The following is a 17,144-nucleotide window of genomic DNA, read 5'->3' as shown; positions in this document are numbered from 1 at the left end:
AGGGGAAAATGTGTGTTTCAAAAATAGGTAATTGTGATTGTAAATTCATAAAATATTGGCAAGGCCACAGGCAGTACCGTACCAGCAACACATTTTGACTGGGTGTAAACAGATTAGGTTTCAAGATTAGAAGTAATCCATTTGTAAACCTAAACTATGTCTACACTACAAGTGCTACAGCAGCATAGCTGCTGCTACACCGCTGTAGTGCAGACACTTGCTACAGCACCGGAAGGGGTTTTTCCATCACTGTAATTAATCCTCCCCTGACAGGCGGTAGCTTGGCCAATGAAAAACTTCTTCCATCGACCTAGCAGTGTCCAGACAGGGGCTTAGATAGGCTTAATTACATTTTGCATAGATGTGAATTTTTCATATTCTTGAGCAACATAGCTAGGTTGACCTAAATTTTAGGTGTAGACCAAGCGCTACTAATAAAGTGTCTTACTAATCCACACTGTGGAGTGAAAAATTGTTTTCATGCTGGTGCCTACATTCTGTCTCTATGCTTCTCAGTTACGCTCATTACAGTTACTTTGTTCAAGCAGCAATTGATTTGTGTATGCCCAAATAGCGAATCAAGTAGTTAGTAACAATGTGTGTGCAAGGGATTCTTGCTTTGGTGTTTGCCTTGTGGGTTACCAAAGACATCTAAAGTTCTGTTCAGTAGGACTCCTTTTTTCCATCCGCAGAACTGGAAGTGGTAATAGCCTAAAGCTGCTTTATGTACTTCAAAGAAGTTTGTCAAACAAAAGTTGCAAAGAGTGATAGAAAAGATGTGTAGAGTTAAAGTAACTTTTAAAGTCAAACAAAATGTTAAGTGAACTGGCGTTGGTCTGGAAAATGCATCACTTCTGTGTCAAACAGTTTGTTAAAAACTGATACAGAATAAAAGATTACAAGTCAAAAATTAAAAAAAAATTCCTGCTGCATCTGGTGGGCAGGGTGGGCATCTTCTTTTCTGAACTGACAAGCTGAAGCCATATCTTGGGGAAAAGGTTCATTCACTAAAGGGCTTGATCCTGCAAGGCTCCAAGCATTATGGCATGATCTAGCAAAACACTTAAACAAGGGTTTAGTTTTAAGTACTTGAATAATTCTACTGAAATCAATGGGATTACTCACATGCTTGAAGTTAGCATATGCTTACGCACTTTGCTGGATCACATCAGAGTGCTCAGCACCTGGTAGGATCAAGTCCAAAAGCTGTAAATGCCATCTCCAAAATAATGGATTCATGGCGTTATATTGTATGTTAAAAGTGACAAGCTTGTTCTCTATCTTAACTGAGAAAAGATGACAATATTTTGTCAAAATAAAAAGCTAGTTTCTAAACTAGAAATGGAAAATAAATCTTTCCAAAGCAATTTATAGGTCTCCTCCTCCACAGACTAACGCTAATGTTTAAAATGCTGAGATATGTCAATTGGTTTTTGCGGAGAAGGTGCAAAAGCCTTGAGGATGTTCTTCACATCACCCTATGGAAGGCAGTATCTTCACCTCCGCCTGAACTCATTCACAGCCACCATCCTTCCAGCTAGGGAGGACTGCACTAGACGCCATTCAGACTTATCAAATACTTGTACTTAATTGGCCAAAATGTAATTAATTAATGGAGGGCTGATTCTGCCACCTTGACTCACACTGAGCAGTTGCCCTGAAGCCAATGGAGGAAAACAGTACTCCATTTGAGTGAGGGTGGTTCTCAGACTGGCATGTGTTCAGGAAGCCAGGGTTACACCTTTCTTCTCACAAAAAGTTGTATGTGAACTTTAAAGTGGTCAGGACCTCAGTTTTACATCGCTTGTGAAATACATCATCTGCGGCAAAACAATATCCTTCCCTTATCCCAAACTTCCCAACCTCAGGATCATTCAAGGGCACCGATTCAGTAATAGCCCAGACTACATGCCACAGTAAAAAGCAAGCTGCATCCATGCTGCAGTGTGTAGCTACATGTGTCAGGTAAAGGCTCTGGCAGTGGGAAGTAAGTGGAGAAAGGCTGAGTCTGAGCATTCTTTTCCTGCTGCTCCCCTCTCCACTGTCAGAGTCTTTTCCTGTGACAGGGAAAGGCTCCAACAGCAGGAGACAGTGGGACACTATCCTGCTAAAAATAGCAGAGTAGATGGGGAGGCACAGTTTGGGCAAGTAGAAAGCTGTTTAGGGTTTGTACTCACTCTACTTATAACTTACCTTGTGCTAGGGGGGCTACCCATGTATATTTGCTGCTTGCTGCTGAAAGAAGCATGCAGTGAACACATACTCTCAGAAGAATGAGTGCCAGCTATTTAAATCACCAGTACCCCTCCCTACAACGCTTGGATTTTCCTTGGGAGTTTTCCCAGGAAGGTATGGGCTAGGCATGACTGTACTTAGTTTTATATAAGCACACTTTACAGTCTAACAAAAGTGCTTTACCTCCAGGAGCCAGGGTTTTAGTTTTCTGTCCAGCAGAATATCAAATCCCAGTACTTCGAAACAGACACTGTCACTTCCGGGAGCTTGGCCTGGTCTGCACATACGATAAGCATGAAGGACATGTGGCTCTGCTACTATGAGAGTCTTCACCACTAGTTCCTGTGGGGATTTTTCACAAAGTTGCATTAGAACCGCAGGGAATGATATCAGCATATTTTGAGATAAATCATAACCAAGGTTTTCATATTCAAGTCTTCTAACACATTCATGACAAGAGGAATTGTCTAGATCTGTCATATGTGGTTACAAAAAGATTGAACAAATGATTGCTCTATTTTTAAAGCAGTCTGAGGGAATTATATAAACAAATCCATTTTAAGGGATTTATGCATAAATTTAGCACTTTGTTTAAGCAACTATTGAAAATAGCATTACATCTAATTTTGCCCTGCCTTATATCTTGGGAAACTCTAGTCTTATTAAAGGTTACATGACATATAGGTCAGGGCAGAGTTTTCTCCAGATTTATTAAAATCTCCCCTGCTATTCTTATTGCAAATAATTCACTCTGTCCTACATTGTCTAGCAAAATGACTTCAATGCTAACCTCGCAGAAAAATGCCTCTCCATGAGGAAGGCTAATTCAGTCTGAAAGCTGTCCTACTTCTAAACCTTAAAAAAAAAATTAAAACAACAGTTTGCCCTTAGCACCAATTTACAGTACGTCCTGTGTGATGTGCATTATTGAGAGCTCAGATTAATAACGCTGCAATACACGTGGTGATTTCCGAGCAAAGTCTAGAGATGACAGGTAACATTAATTTTCTAAATTGATATGCTGTATATACATAAATCATTAATTGCACATTCGTTTTATCTTACTGAAATATCACTCCAGAATTTGGAAACATCAAGGTGATTTGTTTGTAGAAACTCAGTAAACCATTTTATGGAGCGTTTACTGCCTTTATCTTCTGTTTCATCCCGTTCAAAATGCTCATTATGTTTATTCACAGAGTAGTTGGTTAGATGCATATACAACTGGCTCTGCAAGCAGGGAAAGGTAACAGATATCTCATAAATATGGATCCAGAATATGTGGTTCAAAATAATTTAAAAAGAAAATTAAAGAAATTGAAATAAAAGCCTTTTAATATTATATAAACCTTGACATACTGTAATATTTATTTTATTTCTATTAAATATATGAATTCATATTTTGAGTTTCATATGACATTTATTGAAATAAACCCACAGCACATCTATCATTACATGAAGCTCAAGTATAATTAGCTCTTGGGAAGATATTATATACTGAATGTTACAGCCCTGATAAAGCAAAGAATTTAAGCATATGCTTAAATTTAAGCCAATTGAAGTCAGTGGGACTACTTGGTATATGCCTATGTACTTTGCTGGGGCCTATGTGTGTTGCCAATCTTTATATGTCCATACATAAACAATAACTAGAGAAAAGTATCTACAGAGCAGTTAACATACAGAACGGTTACATCCCCACTATCAGAGGTGTCTGTAGACCAGGAAAATGCTATTAAGTACTTGGCTACCTGTCTCATTCTAAGACAATCCCCCTTTCAGTTTTCACTGTTCTCTGTTTATGAGAAATGTTCTCATGATGAAGATCCGGTTTATCTCCTTAAAAATATCTACTACTTGCGAGCTCTATTCCCTCACCCTTGCAGTTGTCAGTAAGGCTCAGGATTGGCTGCCGGCAACCAGACATTAGAGGCACGGAAGTTCCAAGGCAGAACATCAATGACATGTAGCCCAATAATGTTTGTTTTTATTTTAAATGGAAAAATGCAAACAGGAGTTGATTTATGTTTTCCATTGTGTTTTGCCATTGAAAATGGAATTGAACTGATCAGACAGAGCTTGAAGGGGATACTAGGCACACAGAAGATTAACAAGGAGTTAAAATATTGAATGAAAGCAAAACCTGCTTTCAGAAGAAGGACACAAATTCAATGGTATTTTCAAGGTAACATTTTTGATGGTTTACAGAACTTGTTTCCTGAGTATTCGCTGATGCAGGATAAGGCAAGAGATTCCCCTTTCTCACCACCAAAGACAAAGTATTGAATAAATATAAATTCAATATAACAGTCATTGATGGGATCCACTTTAGTTCTCCCTGGTCTAGGTTTGAAGGTTAATAATTGCTGCCTTTTTCTCTCTTTTTAGAAATAAGTCTTTTGGAGACAACAGAAGAAGTAGAGTAGTTTGAAGATTATTATAAAAGCAATGATATGTCATCATGTTCTAGCACTGCAGAGCCAATAATGAGTCAAATGTCTTGAAGACGGTTTTTTATTTTAACTTCTCATTTACATTCTGAACTTTAAGCTGACAACAGAAAGGTCCTGCTTGGCAAATATAAAACTAATTCTGGATTTGAAAAGCTAACGTAAATTATAGGTTAATGTGGACATTTGTTTTCCCTTCTCCAAATGCTAATCTTGCTATGTATCTGACATTTATTCAGTCATCCCCTTATAAAATATTTAGTGCTATTGTTGCAAGTGATACATTGGGACTAGTATCCACTTACCAAATTAGAGTCATTGGGAGGATGGTACTTCTCTGTGCCCATTCTCACAAGTCCATCGTGATATAAAAATATTTTTAATGGATCACAGGATGTCACCAGAATGTACACTCGTAAATCAAACTTGTAACCTTCCATAAGAAATGGTTTGTCAAGGTATTCCTGGACAATCAAGTGATCCTGAGCTTGTAGTTTTTCTCCATTTCTTATCAGAGAGATTCTGTTTAAAACAAAGGTTAATTTAAAACACTGAAATTTGACACAACTCTTTGAAGTACATTTTCATAGCTGACCAGCCAAAGAACCATCTGAATTCCATTATCTATGTAGATATTTGTGTATCTTATTTGCATGGTACAGAAACATGCCATTCACTTACATGCTTTTATTGCTTCCTGTACTTGACAGTGCTACAATGGGATGAAGAAAATCAGTGCACCATTTAAAAATAACTTTCTGCTCCTATTCAAGCAACAAGTTGGCATAATAGGTTTCCCTCTGCTGTTCAGAAATGCTAGGCAGAGTGACCAGTCACTGGCTTTTAAGATTATTTCTATTATTTAAAGACTGGCTCCTATACTTTCTTCAGCTCATCTTCTGCCCCAGACCCAGGATTCAGTGCCACTTCTCTGCCAAACTGATTTCAATGGGGAGTAACATGAGTACAGGTGGCAGAATAAACCCCTGTTTTTCCATATTCCAGTTTTCTTTTTCTTTTTTTACCCCCCTCACTCACTCTCACTCTATCTCTCTCTCTCACACACACACACACACCCAACAGATTGGAAAACATTAGGCCCTAAATATACGGATTTTTCATGTTTCATTTCATATGTTTCACATAACTAAGTGGCTGAGCTAACTGATATAATGAACTCCAGGACATTAAAATCTATGTTTAAAATACTGAAGTTTGGAGTTAAGGTAACAAAGCTGTGAAAATTCTGAGTTGAGACTGAACCTGGTATACTTATCTCACCTGGTTGTTCCTGTAACATCCCATCCCGTAGATGAAAGAGTATATGGCCTATATGTATTTTCACAAAAGGAATCCTGATCTCAAGTCCTATTTGAGCCCCTTATCAGCAAAAGCTTTCTGTAACACAGAGAACAAAGCTCCCCTTTTACCCTTTCCATTTCGCCTTATATCTCAGCTGTTATTGGTCTATAGGCCTTTGTCAAAATGTGAGCCTTCTTATACTGACACTACTATTCACATATTAAACCTTTTGCTAACACAATTTCCAGGTAATGACAGTCGCTTGGGATAAGACACACAAAAGTTAAGATTTAATCTCAAAAGCCACCCATTATTTGGAAAAAAATATTTTAACATTTCACTTTTGTTTAGATAACATGAATAATCTATTCAAATCGACCTACCCATGCCCCATTGCACCATTAGCTGGTTTGACTATAAAAGTTTTCTGTCTTCGCTTCTTCTTCAGTTCCTTTACATAGTTCTGAAATTGCATATATTCTGCAGGGAAGATCCATGTTCGAGGAATAAAACTATAATCCTGAGGCTGAGACTTGATCATTCTGCAAAAAGGAAAACTGAGTTTAGAAATCTTTTTCAACCTTCAAGTTTAGACCTGTTACACTTCAGTCTACAGGACTAAATTGTATTTTGAATGGGGACTCTGAAAAGCAAGTTTATTGACATAATAGAGTAACAGGAAAACAAGTCCAAAACAGTTAACAATAGTAGTCTATGATGCATTAATATGCAAATAATCAGAACTATAAAAAGGGCTATATTGCATTTTTGCATATCCTCATGCATGGATTCATTTCTCCAAAAGATGTGGCTCAATTAATAAAAGTCCTTGGTGATATGCTATCCTTCCTATATTAAAGCGTACAATGTGATTAAGATATATAGCAGTTCGCCAGAGACATCCTCCTAATTATCACATTTTGCCGGCAAAATTTTGACCATATTTTATCCCCAGTTCATTGGTTTAATTTAATTTTTGTGCCAGTCTGGGATGCTATCATGGCATGTTTATACTGAAGATACTCATAAGAATACATATTGACAATTGTGTGCGTTTGGGTGGCAAAGAGGGGAAGGAGGGAGAGTTCATATATATAGAGAGAGAGAGAGAGAGAGAGAGTGAAATAAAGGTCAGGAGGAACCAAAAGACCTAAATTCAAGTCTCCAGGATGGAGAAAGAAGAAATGTGGGTAGTGACAGGGAAGAAAGAGGACCCAGACCACAAGAATATGGCAGCATTTCCCAAACTGGAAATTATGACACCCAAAAGAGGATACAAAATGGTGTCAGGAAGTCATGCGACACTGGGGGAAAATGAAGGGAAAAGAAGAAAATACAAGAAAGCTACCACTAGAAGGTTCCACCAGTTCACACTGCAAGTTGACACATCTGAAAAGTATGAATGTGCAGAGGCCACTCAAAGAAGATTTGGGTGTTTCAAAAGTAAATTAGCAGCAGTATATGACCCAAAATGGGTTGGTTTTTTTTAAATAAATATAACATTGTGCAGTGAATTCTCTAACAGATTGCAGATTTAGTTATACTCTTACTCTGCCAATGAAAACAATAAGGACAGGATGACTTGGATGTGGACTCAAAGTATCATTTCAGTCCAACTATATGAGAACATGAGAGACTTCTAATTGCCTCTTGGTAACAGAAATGACAGAATTACCAAGCACATCTGCAAGACAAGGACGGGAGCCAAAAGACTAAAAAGATTGGTACAATAGATACACTGTCACTGAATCCATTGGCTAAGTATGCAACAAACATTACAGAAACCACAATAGCCACTATAGTTTTTACATGCTCAACATTTTTGCAGCCTTAATTGAAACTAACATTTAGAAATTTGAGTTGGGGAACACCATGCACAGAGTGCCATATCATCCACAATCACCAATTAAGCACTAATATTTAAGCTATGCTGCTTTACTCTATACATCTAAACATATTCCTGCCTTACTGGGTGAATACCTCATCTAACCACTATTGGGTTTTGATTTATTTTAACCCACAAAAGGATTTCTTGTGCTACATTTTCCTTCACCATCAAAAGGGCACAAGGTATATACATCACAAGGTGTGGTACATGACAGACTGAAGAAAACACAGTATTGCATCTTGGCATTTAACTAACCTACAGATTTAAACATTCAGCTTTCTCACTGGCTGGATACAGTTTCAGGACATTATAATGAAGGTGCTACTTTAGAACTACACATTTCTCAGAGCAGGGACTGTACCTTTTTTGTGCCTTTTATACCATTGCGCAAACTGTCAGCATGTAATGAATATATCTACTTAAATATCACACATCTACTTAAATATCTGAGAACTTCAGGGTTCGTCTTTTTTAGGTTTTGGTACCCACTGATGTTTAACAAAAATGTAAAATTTTCTTTGATCTTTTCCCCTTGTTATGGCCCCTATTCAGGGAAGCATGCAAGCAGGAGCTTAGCTTTAAGCACATGCTCAAGTGCTTTCCTGAATCAAGCCTATTTCATAGTAGGCCTGTTTTTCCTACATATCCCAGTTCTGGTACCTACTTTTGTGCCATTCTTCTTGCTCTGTTCTCCCCTTCAGCTTCTCTATAGTCCTTACTAAGAGGACTGAAGAATACAGCACAGTGGAAAAACAAGCTATTGTTCTTTGAGTGCTATTCTAACTAACGCATGTGGTTATCCAGTCAGACTGTATGCATTTGTATTATTCTCAGAGTGTGCTCTCTGCTAAAGAAATCATAGGTGCTTAGAACAGAACAGTTAGCATGAAAAATTAGGAAAGTTTTGCTCTTAATTCTATCTCCTCTTCCCATCTGTTCAATTCGTCTCTCCCCTGAGCCTCTTCTCAATATTATGATATGTTTATTCATTTTGACTGTCATAGGCACAGACATCTTCCATTGTTTGCAATGTTGTTGTAGCCATATTGGTCCTTGTTGATTAGAGAAACCAGGGGAAAAAGAACTCTGTGTAGCTCAAAAAGCTTGTCTCTTTCACTAACAGAAGTTGGTCCACCAAGGGTATGTCTACACAGCAAAGAAAAACCTGCAGTTGGCCCGTACCAACTGACTCAGGGTCATGGGGCTCATGCTGTGGGACTGGTTCATTGCTGTGTAGATTTCCGGGCTCGAGCTGGAGCCTAAGCTCTGGGAACCTCCCACCTTGCAGGGTCCTAGAGCCGAGCTCCAGCCTGAGTCCAGATGTCTACACAGCAATGGAACAGCCCTGCAGCCCGAGCCCCATGAGCCCAACTCGGCTGCACGAGCCAGCAGCAAGTTTTTCTTTGCTGTGTAGACATACCCTAAAAGATGTCACCCACCTTGTCTCTCTAGGGGGCACATAAACAAATCCCTAAGTCTTTTTATAAACAAAGGTCCCCCCATACTTTGAACTGTGACTATATGCACAAAGATATATTTTGGATCCCATTTTTCTTTGATCACACATCTACTAAAATAAATACAATTGTTAGAAGTGAACCAATTTCAAATATATGATGCTACGCGCAACAGTTTAGAACTTTAAAATCTTCATCTTTTTTTCTTTAATTGTGCATTGCCAATAAGTACAGAACCCCTACAGAATTTAATAAAAGAATATTTGTCATAAAAAGTTTGCGCTCCTATAGGGAATTTCATCTGAACATGTTAAAGCGCTAGTACATATACTATGAAAGTTTGGCCCATTAATTAGGTTTTATGAGGTCTAACTATCAGTACTTTCCTCATGGGAGGTATTATACTGATTTTACAGATGGGCAAACTGAAGCAAGAGGTTAAGTGATTTGCTCAAAGTTAGTAACTGAGCTTAGAATAGAAACCTTCAGGAGACTGTACATAGGAACCTTTTCAGAGAATTGCCTGGGATACACTCAACTGCATATAACTCACAATGGTGTTTGAGAGAATAACGTGATTAAATCCCTAAACAATGCACTATGCTCTTCTGAACCTGAATGTATAATTACCGTCTTTTTTCTCTGGTGTTTATGAGCAACACATTTAGCAAAACATGCTACCAGATTAATATGTTGCTTTTACTATTTGTGGCTAAGCTCCAGGCCTTTCTGTTATTGTGAGGATAAAGTTTTATTCTAAAGCTTTTCTCCTCTGCTTTATTTACTTGCTTGCTTGTTTCCTTTAGAGAAAGGATTTAGAGATAACATCGTGTTCTAGACATTTGCTGCTTCTATTTGCAAAATACAGGCCTCTATTTCTGCTTGACCTGGTGCCCCATTGTCTCAACAGAATACAAGAGCTGTATGTGTATTGTATTGCAAGCGTGAGTATCACTGAAAGACCTGCATAACAGAGCAAAAAGAAAACCCTGTGCAACATTCCAGCGCACTCTTGAAAAAAGGTAAGCAGAGCTGAGAGGTAAGATCATGAACAAAAGCAGCTGTGCATCATTCCAGGCTACAAATAAGGAAACAAGGGACTAGAAGAGACTGTATGCAGCAGAAAAGCAAGAGGCCAGAAATAAGAATTCTGTACTATTATATACATAGTCACAAATATTAACACAGAAGAATAGTAATCACGAACCAAAGCCTGCACTCTACATACTGTAGTGTTCCCAGCCATATCTCCCAACTCCCTTTAACTTTAGATCCAAATTTGCCTCTTTCACAAAGCGGTCTTGAGGCATGGCACTTTGATTACTGTAAATTATTAAGGTTAAACGTTAACTCACAATACTGAGGTTATGGAAAATAGACTAGATTAATCCCTGCTGTAATTCCATTTATTTCAGTAAAGTTACACCAGAGATATATTTGACCCAAAAATATTTCTGCTTAAGAAATTGAGCCCACGTTATTTACAGTTCCTTGTAGCATTGTCACAGATATAATTTTGAGATTGCATCCCACACTTGGGCTTCAGCAGATTGAGAACCTGATAATACCAGGTTGAACCTGGTAATATACATGATAACCTGAGCACTTTATTGTTCTGCACATTTTTTAAAAAATCTCAGACATGAAGTAGTATGACTAACATAACATTGCCCATCATGCTGGCCAATGCTGCTTCATTGTATTCTGTCTGCTTTTTGTTTTATACTTAGATTGTAAACCCTTCAAAGCAGAGACCATCTTTTTGTTCTGTGATGGTCTAGCCTCTAGTCCAGTGGGTCCTGGTCCATGACTAGGGCTCCTAGGTGCTTTGGTAATATAAATAAATAAATAAATAAATGGTATGCTGTGTGTACGTGCATGTGAAAATAGGGATACACGTGTAAATTTCCATGAAGAAAAGAGACATAGTGTAGGTCAAATTTTAGGTCTAAAGATTAACTGTACACTGTATTTTAAAATTACTTTGAATTAATTTACTGCACATATATCAATATATTCACAAACCTTTCTGTACACATTTGGAAAGCTCTTCTTTATCTTAGTAACAGGCTGATTAATCACCATTTAATATTCTTTTCTTATAGGTTATACTCATTGGCCCAGATCCTCAGACAGCATAAATCATTGTAGCTTCACTGATTTCAATGGAGCAGTGTCAATTTACACTGAATCTCTGCTGAGTACCTTGTATGTTTTTCAATAATGAAAAAAAATCACAACTGACATTTTAGAAGATAGCCCACAAAAGGGAAGGACTAGTTTCTTAACAATAAGATACTTTACATTTATGTATTTGATATATATAACATGATACAGACAACTGCTAGTTATTCTAAATAGATAATATGTTACTAAGGTATTATACATCAATATATTTGAATACTTTGTCCCCACTACTCCTGTTTCTGTTGCTAAATCATGTATGTGCAAGTGTGCTTAAAGCACATGTTATAATACATGTAAGGCCCCAATCTTGCCTTGTGTAGTGTGTGGACAGACTGCTGTGCATTTGTGGAGCCCCAATGAAGTCAACAGGACAGGCACAGAAGTCCAGCTGTATGCTATACCATGCAGGATTGGGGCCAACACTACTGAGAACCTCAGAAATGATTTCACGGCTCTGTTACTGTACCCTGTAGAAATAAATTAGTTCTCATAAAAGACAACTCAGTATTGTACCACATCAAAAACACATGTTTGAAAAGTGACTGAACTTAAATCTGCATTCCAAATGCCATTCCTAGATTAGTAAGAAGTAAATTACTTGGTCATGTTTCTTGCTAAGAAATCCTTCCTACAGATCTCTCCCATTCCTGGAAAATGGTTGATTCTCTGGAGAAAAGAAAAAGAATGTTGGTATTTTAATGCATTTCTAGCACAAATATTATAGACAAACATTTCAAACAGTCAATTAAATTAGTTTGATTATACATTAATTGGTAAAGACTATTCTAAATTATGCTCGATATCCTAGAGAGTACTCTAGATGTTATTGACCGCATTCTCCTTTCCCACCAGATTTACTCCTATGTATCTCCACTGACTTCAGGGCAAGTGAGAGGAGAATCAGATCCTTTTACTCAGAGAGTTATATGTAAACAAATACTGTTGTCACAAACTAATGTTAAAAAGGAAGGAGATGACTTACAGACAAATACTAGGGAGAAGGGCTCTGATTAGCTAACAATATGCAAGCTCATAGCCAATTTATCCTATAAATGTTTCTGTAACTTGAATAAAACACTCAGTCTCTGATCATTCACTCACAACAGACCACTGGCAAGCAGAAGCACTCATAGAACACCAAAGATGTTGACACTGAAGGCCAAGTGATACAGAAACTGCAGGGAAAACAAAATAGAAATTAAGACTCCTTAGTATCAAAATATTTGGTGCAGCTGATGTTTCTGCCTTCTAGTCTTGTGATGGGTGCAACTGACCCAAGAGTACCACAGTGATTAATTCATGACTTCAGAATGAAATAGATTTTTTAAAAAAACTGATTCAGAAACAAAGTATGCTGCATGTTACCTGGTAGTTTCGGAGCTCAGCAATCTTGTCTTGTTGCACAGCAGAATCACTCCATATGAGATTAGCAGTCTCATCTTCGTCTCTTGTCTTCACAAACCCCATTTCATCTATTACTAGACGAACTACACAAAAGTGATACATTTAAATGATATTTTGAAATGAACCTTCAAATGTAAAATTAATATTCTATTTTCAGTATAAATTCACCTCTGGCCACAGAACAATATTAGCATACAAGCTAATGGAGTTCATATTGTTCAATTTATGATATTTAATTGGACAGTCTACATCTGTCTATTGCATAACTAATTATAGAGTCGTTACTGCTTGTACTGTGGCTGGGAGCAAAGTACAATCTGCAGTGGGAACTGCAAAGAGCTTCTAAATTGTCCAAAAAATGGTTTAATAACAACCCACTTAGTCTAAAATCCATCTGAGTCTATCTTTGTTATTACATATTTTAATTTTACAGCAACAATGACTATAGGTGCCACTGAAGCCAACAGACAAGGATGCCCCTTAAGTCAACGGTCTAATACTTACAAATGCAAATTGATGCATTGTTCTAATGTAAAAAAAATAAGTATGATGATGTGCCAGTCATAAGTAATGTTGCAGGAGAAGAGATTTTCCGGAAGAATTTGCAAGATTTGTTTTCCCTGAGTATAAGTACGATTTCTTTAAAAACTGTTCATTCAGCAATCTGCATAATAGACTTGCTCTGATATCATCTCTCCAGAAGGGGACTGTCCAGTTTCTGGATTTGAAGCTTTCCCCATATGACAAAACTTGGCCTAGTGGACAAAGCTCCAGCTGAATATTTCCATGGCCATCAAAAGTCTATAAAACTTACTTGAGATTAGAAACATTTGATCATTTCAACAGTCAAAGACCTTAACTAATTAAAACCATACAAACTAATCTATACAAAATTCTATAGAAGGTTGTGTATTACTATATGAACATTTTACAGAGACTGGATTTACAGGCAGGGAGCTTTAAAGAGCTTCCTGCTCATATTCATTCAGCAATTGCCATAACTGTCTCTCAGCAATAGCTCTGAGAGGTATACAATATCCCTACTGACCTCACTGGGTGTTAACACTGAATCCCAGTGAAGAACATTTAAAATACTGAAATTTAAATGATCTTATTGTTGATCAAAAACATGTAAGAAAGAAAAGTGGCAGTCATAATATGAAGAGATGCACAGTACACACAAGCCCCACTGCGGGGAGTCAAGACCAGGAAGCCTACCAGAGCTCAGAAGCAGCTATTTTGAACATCAACATAAACTACTGTGAGTGACAACTCATTCTGGTATGAGATGTAAGCAGAGCTTGGTCAGTAGGCCAAGTTTGGAAGAGTACTGCTATTTTTCCTCTTCCCATTGACTCATAGTAAATGTCTCCAAGAATCACGACTAGAGATACAGGGTGCATCCATGACTGTTAGTCCTCCTCTTTCTTTGGATTAGCTGTTTAACATGAGAACCCTCCTGTTGGCTCATGGTGAACAAGTCCATCACTAGAGTTTTCCCAACTGTTGCAAATAGTCTTGACTGAAGAATGGGACAGCTCCCATCCATCCGGCTGGATTAGGGTCTGCTTACACAATGAAGACCACAATTAAAAGAAGGACTAGGTCCTAGGCTGGTTTTAGAGTATTCTAGATTTATGATAAACCCCAAGGATAAAAGAAGAGAAACACGCTTATTGAACTGCAGTCTGGGCCTTTGGCATCTAAATTTGGCAGCACTTCAATTCCTTCCCACTGAAGAGCAGTCACTATGAATGGAAGAGGATATGCTGTTATGTGCTAGTAGGGCTACTTGCTGTTGAAATTCTTGTATCTGGTGGGGAGGACTGTTCTGTCCAAAGACTTTATCAGTCTGCCTGCCCAGACTGAAGAAGAAGAGCTGAAGGCAGTGTGCCAGAACTCAGGGAACCGTGGGACCCAGGTTTGTCTCTGCTTGTGCTAGAAGGTGAAAGAGTGAGAAGGGAGCTGGGGAAACTGGCTCCATCGTGCCAGGTGAGAGTAAGGAGAAATTAGCAGGGGAGTGAAGAAACAGGACTGACTATTACCATTCCTTCAGGAGCTGAGAGGCCTCCTTTCCCAGGGCAAAGGCAAGAATCAAACTGATGGAATGTGGAGACATTGCCTATGCAAGCTGCCATGTTGTACTCTAGAGTCAGAGTTGCATTTTTTTAAATGAAGAGCTAGATTCACAAGAGGGACAGAAGGGCTGCAATACTCAGTCTGGCAGCACCTAACTTTTAGGCACCCAGCCACCTACCCTGAGTTAGGCTCCCAGACTCCCTATACAATGCATGGGGAGAGTCAGGCACCTAAAAAGGGGATTCACAGATAAAAGGGGCTCCACCACTGGCATCTTTTTTACAGGTTAACGGGTACTCAGATCAGGCCTCAAAGGCAAGTTAAGTAGGGAAACACCTAGTTTGTGAATCCCGCTAGGGCTTAAGCATAAGTAAGGTGCTGAGCTGCTGGGCGGTAGATACTTAGGTACTCAGGACTTAGGTAGCTGCACACATGGTCACTGCTGAAATTTAGGCACCTAGAACATTTTACCAGTGAAAATGTGGGTATCTAGAGACTTTAAGCACCTACAGGGATAGGCAGAAGCTGAGTGGTGGTTTTGTGAATGCCAATTGTGCCTAAATGTTGGACTTAGGCACCTACATTCCAACTGTGCACCGAGCCCTCAGTCTTTAGCCCTCATAACTGTGCAGCTGCAGTGGGGTGTTAAGTATGAATGCTGGGCATCTAAATTAAATTTGTCAACTGTTTCAATGCTAACCAAAGCATCCTAGAAAGGAGAGGGAGAATCATGCTATGAAGATTTTACAGTCTGAGTCACAGTTCATTTTCGCATCCTGGCTGGATACCTCCTCTTACTTTTCCTAAACAAGGAGATACATTTAGCAGAGCACCAAAGCCCTACCAAGGGGGAAAATCAAGCCCAAGGAATGCAGAGGAACTTGGATGTATCTGAACCCCAAATGAAGGGAAAATAAACCTACAGAGCCCAGCAGAGCATATATATTTTGATCATATGCACCATCATCTTTGGATGGACCTTATTTTGCAGACAGATTTCAGAAGAATTCCACTAATACCTTTTGTCTTCCCATTCAAACGCTGGGCCTGTAGAAGATCCTGAACCAACAGTCCACCTCGGTAACAAGCATAGCAGGCCTCACAGATATCACTATAAGGTTCAGAAACAATTTTCTATTCCCCGAGAACATTCCCTGAAACGCTGATATAGCTTGATGGAGGCATAAGGAGACAGGGGTTTCCTTCCTCAGCCATTCACTAAGGAGACCTCCACTGGCAAGGAAATGCTTTCCTGAGTAACAGAACAGGATTTATGGGTGCACAGAGCATGCAAGACCAGCAGATATATATTATAACACAACATATAAAGTTTCCTATGTTCAAAAAGAAAACCAATGGCATTAATTCACTATGGGCCTGGCCCAAACTCCATTAAAGTCACTGGGGTCTTTCCATTAACTTCAATAGGTTTTGGATCAGGCCCTACAACAGTGAAAGTTTGCTTCCTTCCTGATACCACTCTTTATTTTACCCCAGCAGTCTGATTTCAACCCTTTTCACACACCCCAGTAGCTATTAAAAATAAGCAGAATCTGTAGCCTCCTACCAATTTCGTATTTTGTGCCAGCAACGTTCGCAGTGATGATTCCATTCTTTTTCTTCTTTCTGACTTTTCTTTTAATTGTACTTTGGTAAGGCAGTTCTGAACTCAAAGTCAGACAAGAGGTTCCTTGGTTATCTTTGAAAAATAATGTTTGTAACAATCAACAATACATAAAATAATGCACATAACTAAAAGAACCACAGTACAAAAGCAATGTGAGTTGCTAGTCAGTTAGGCATTAGTAAACTTTGATTCAGATTTATTAACAGTTACAAGCATGTTGAAAGATTATCATTAATGAGCCATATTAAAAATACAAGAGTTCTATAATCAATTTACATACCTCCCTCATTAGGCAAGGATGGCATTATAACATGGGGCTGCGCAGAACCAGGTGTCCAAATTCTGTTCCAAGTTCTCAGAAAACCATGAAGGCCTTCAAAGTCAAATGATTCAAAGCTTGTGTCATACCATTTCAATCTCTGATTATATTGACTCTCAATTATGGAAGAGACAGGTATCTGCATTAGAAAAGGATTTCGTTATAAAATAATAACTGATAAAGCGTAACTTGTATA

At 38.4% G+C, this 17,144-nt stretch overlaps 1 protein-coding gene across 1 annotated transcript in view; it reads right to left on the bottom strand.

The window, feature by feature from the left end:
* Nucleotides 1-16,934, bottom strand: part of TTLL7 (tubulin tyrosine ligase like 7) — a 73,236-nt gene extending 56,302 nt beyond the window's left edge. The window contains 8 exon segments of the mRNA XM_077825366.1: nucleotides 2,419-2,577; nucleotides 3,301-3,465; nucleotides 4,991-5,207; nucleotides 6,371-6,529; nucleotides 12,118-12,185; nucleotides 12,885-13,006; nucleotides 16,570-16,701; nucleotides 16,910-16,934. Coding sequence (XP_077681492.1) covers nucleotides 2,419-2,577; nucleotides 3,301-3,465; nucleotides 4,991-5,207; nucleotides 6,371-6,529; nucleotides 12,118-12,185; nucleotides 12,885-13,006; nucleotides 16,570-16,701; nucleotides 16,910-16,934 — 1,047 coding nt within the window.
* Nucleotides 16,935-17,144: the final 210 nt, after the last annotated feature.

This window comes from Eretmochelys imbricata, chromosome 8 (genome assembly GCF_965152235.1).
Source record: "Eretmochelys imbricata isolate rEreImb1 chromosome 8, rEreImb1.hap1, whole genome shotgun sequence".
Taxonomy (NCBI): domain Eukaryota; kingdom Metazoa; phylum Chordata; order Testudines; family Cheloniidae; genus Eretmochelys; species Eretmochelys imbricata.
This window is presented reverse-complemented; position numbering and strand designations above follow the sequence as displayed.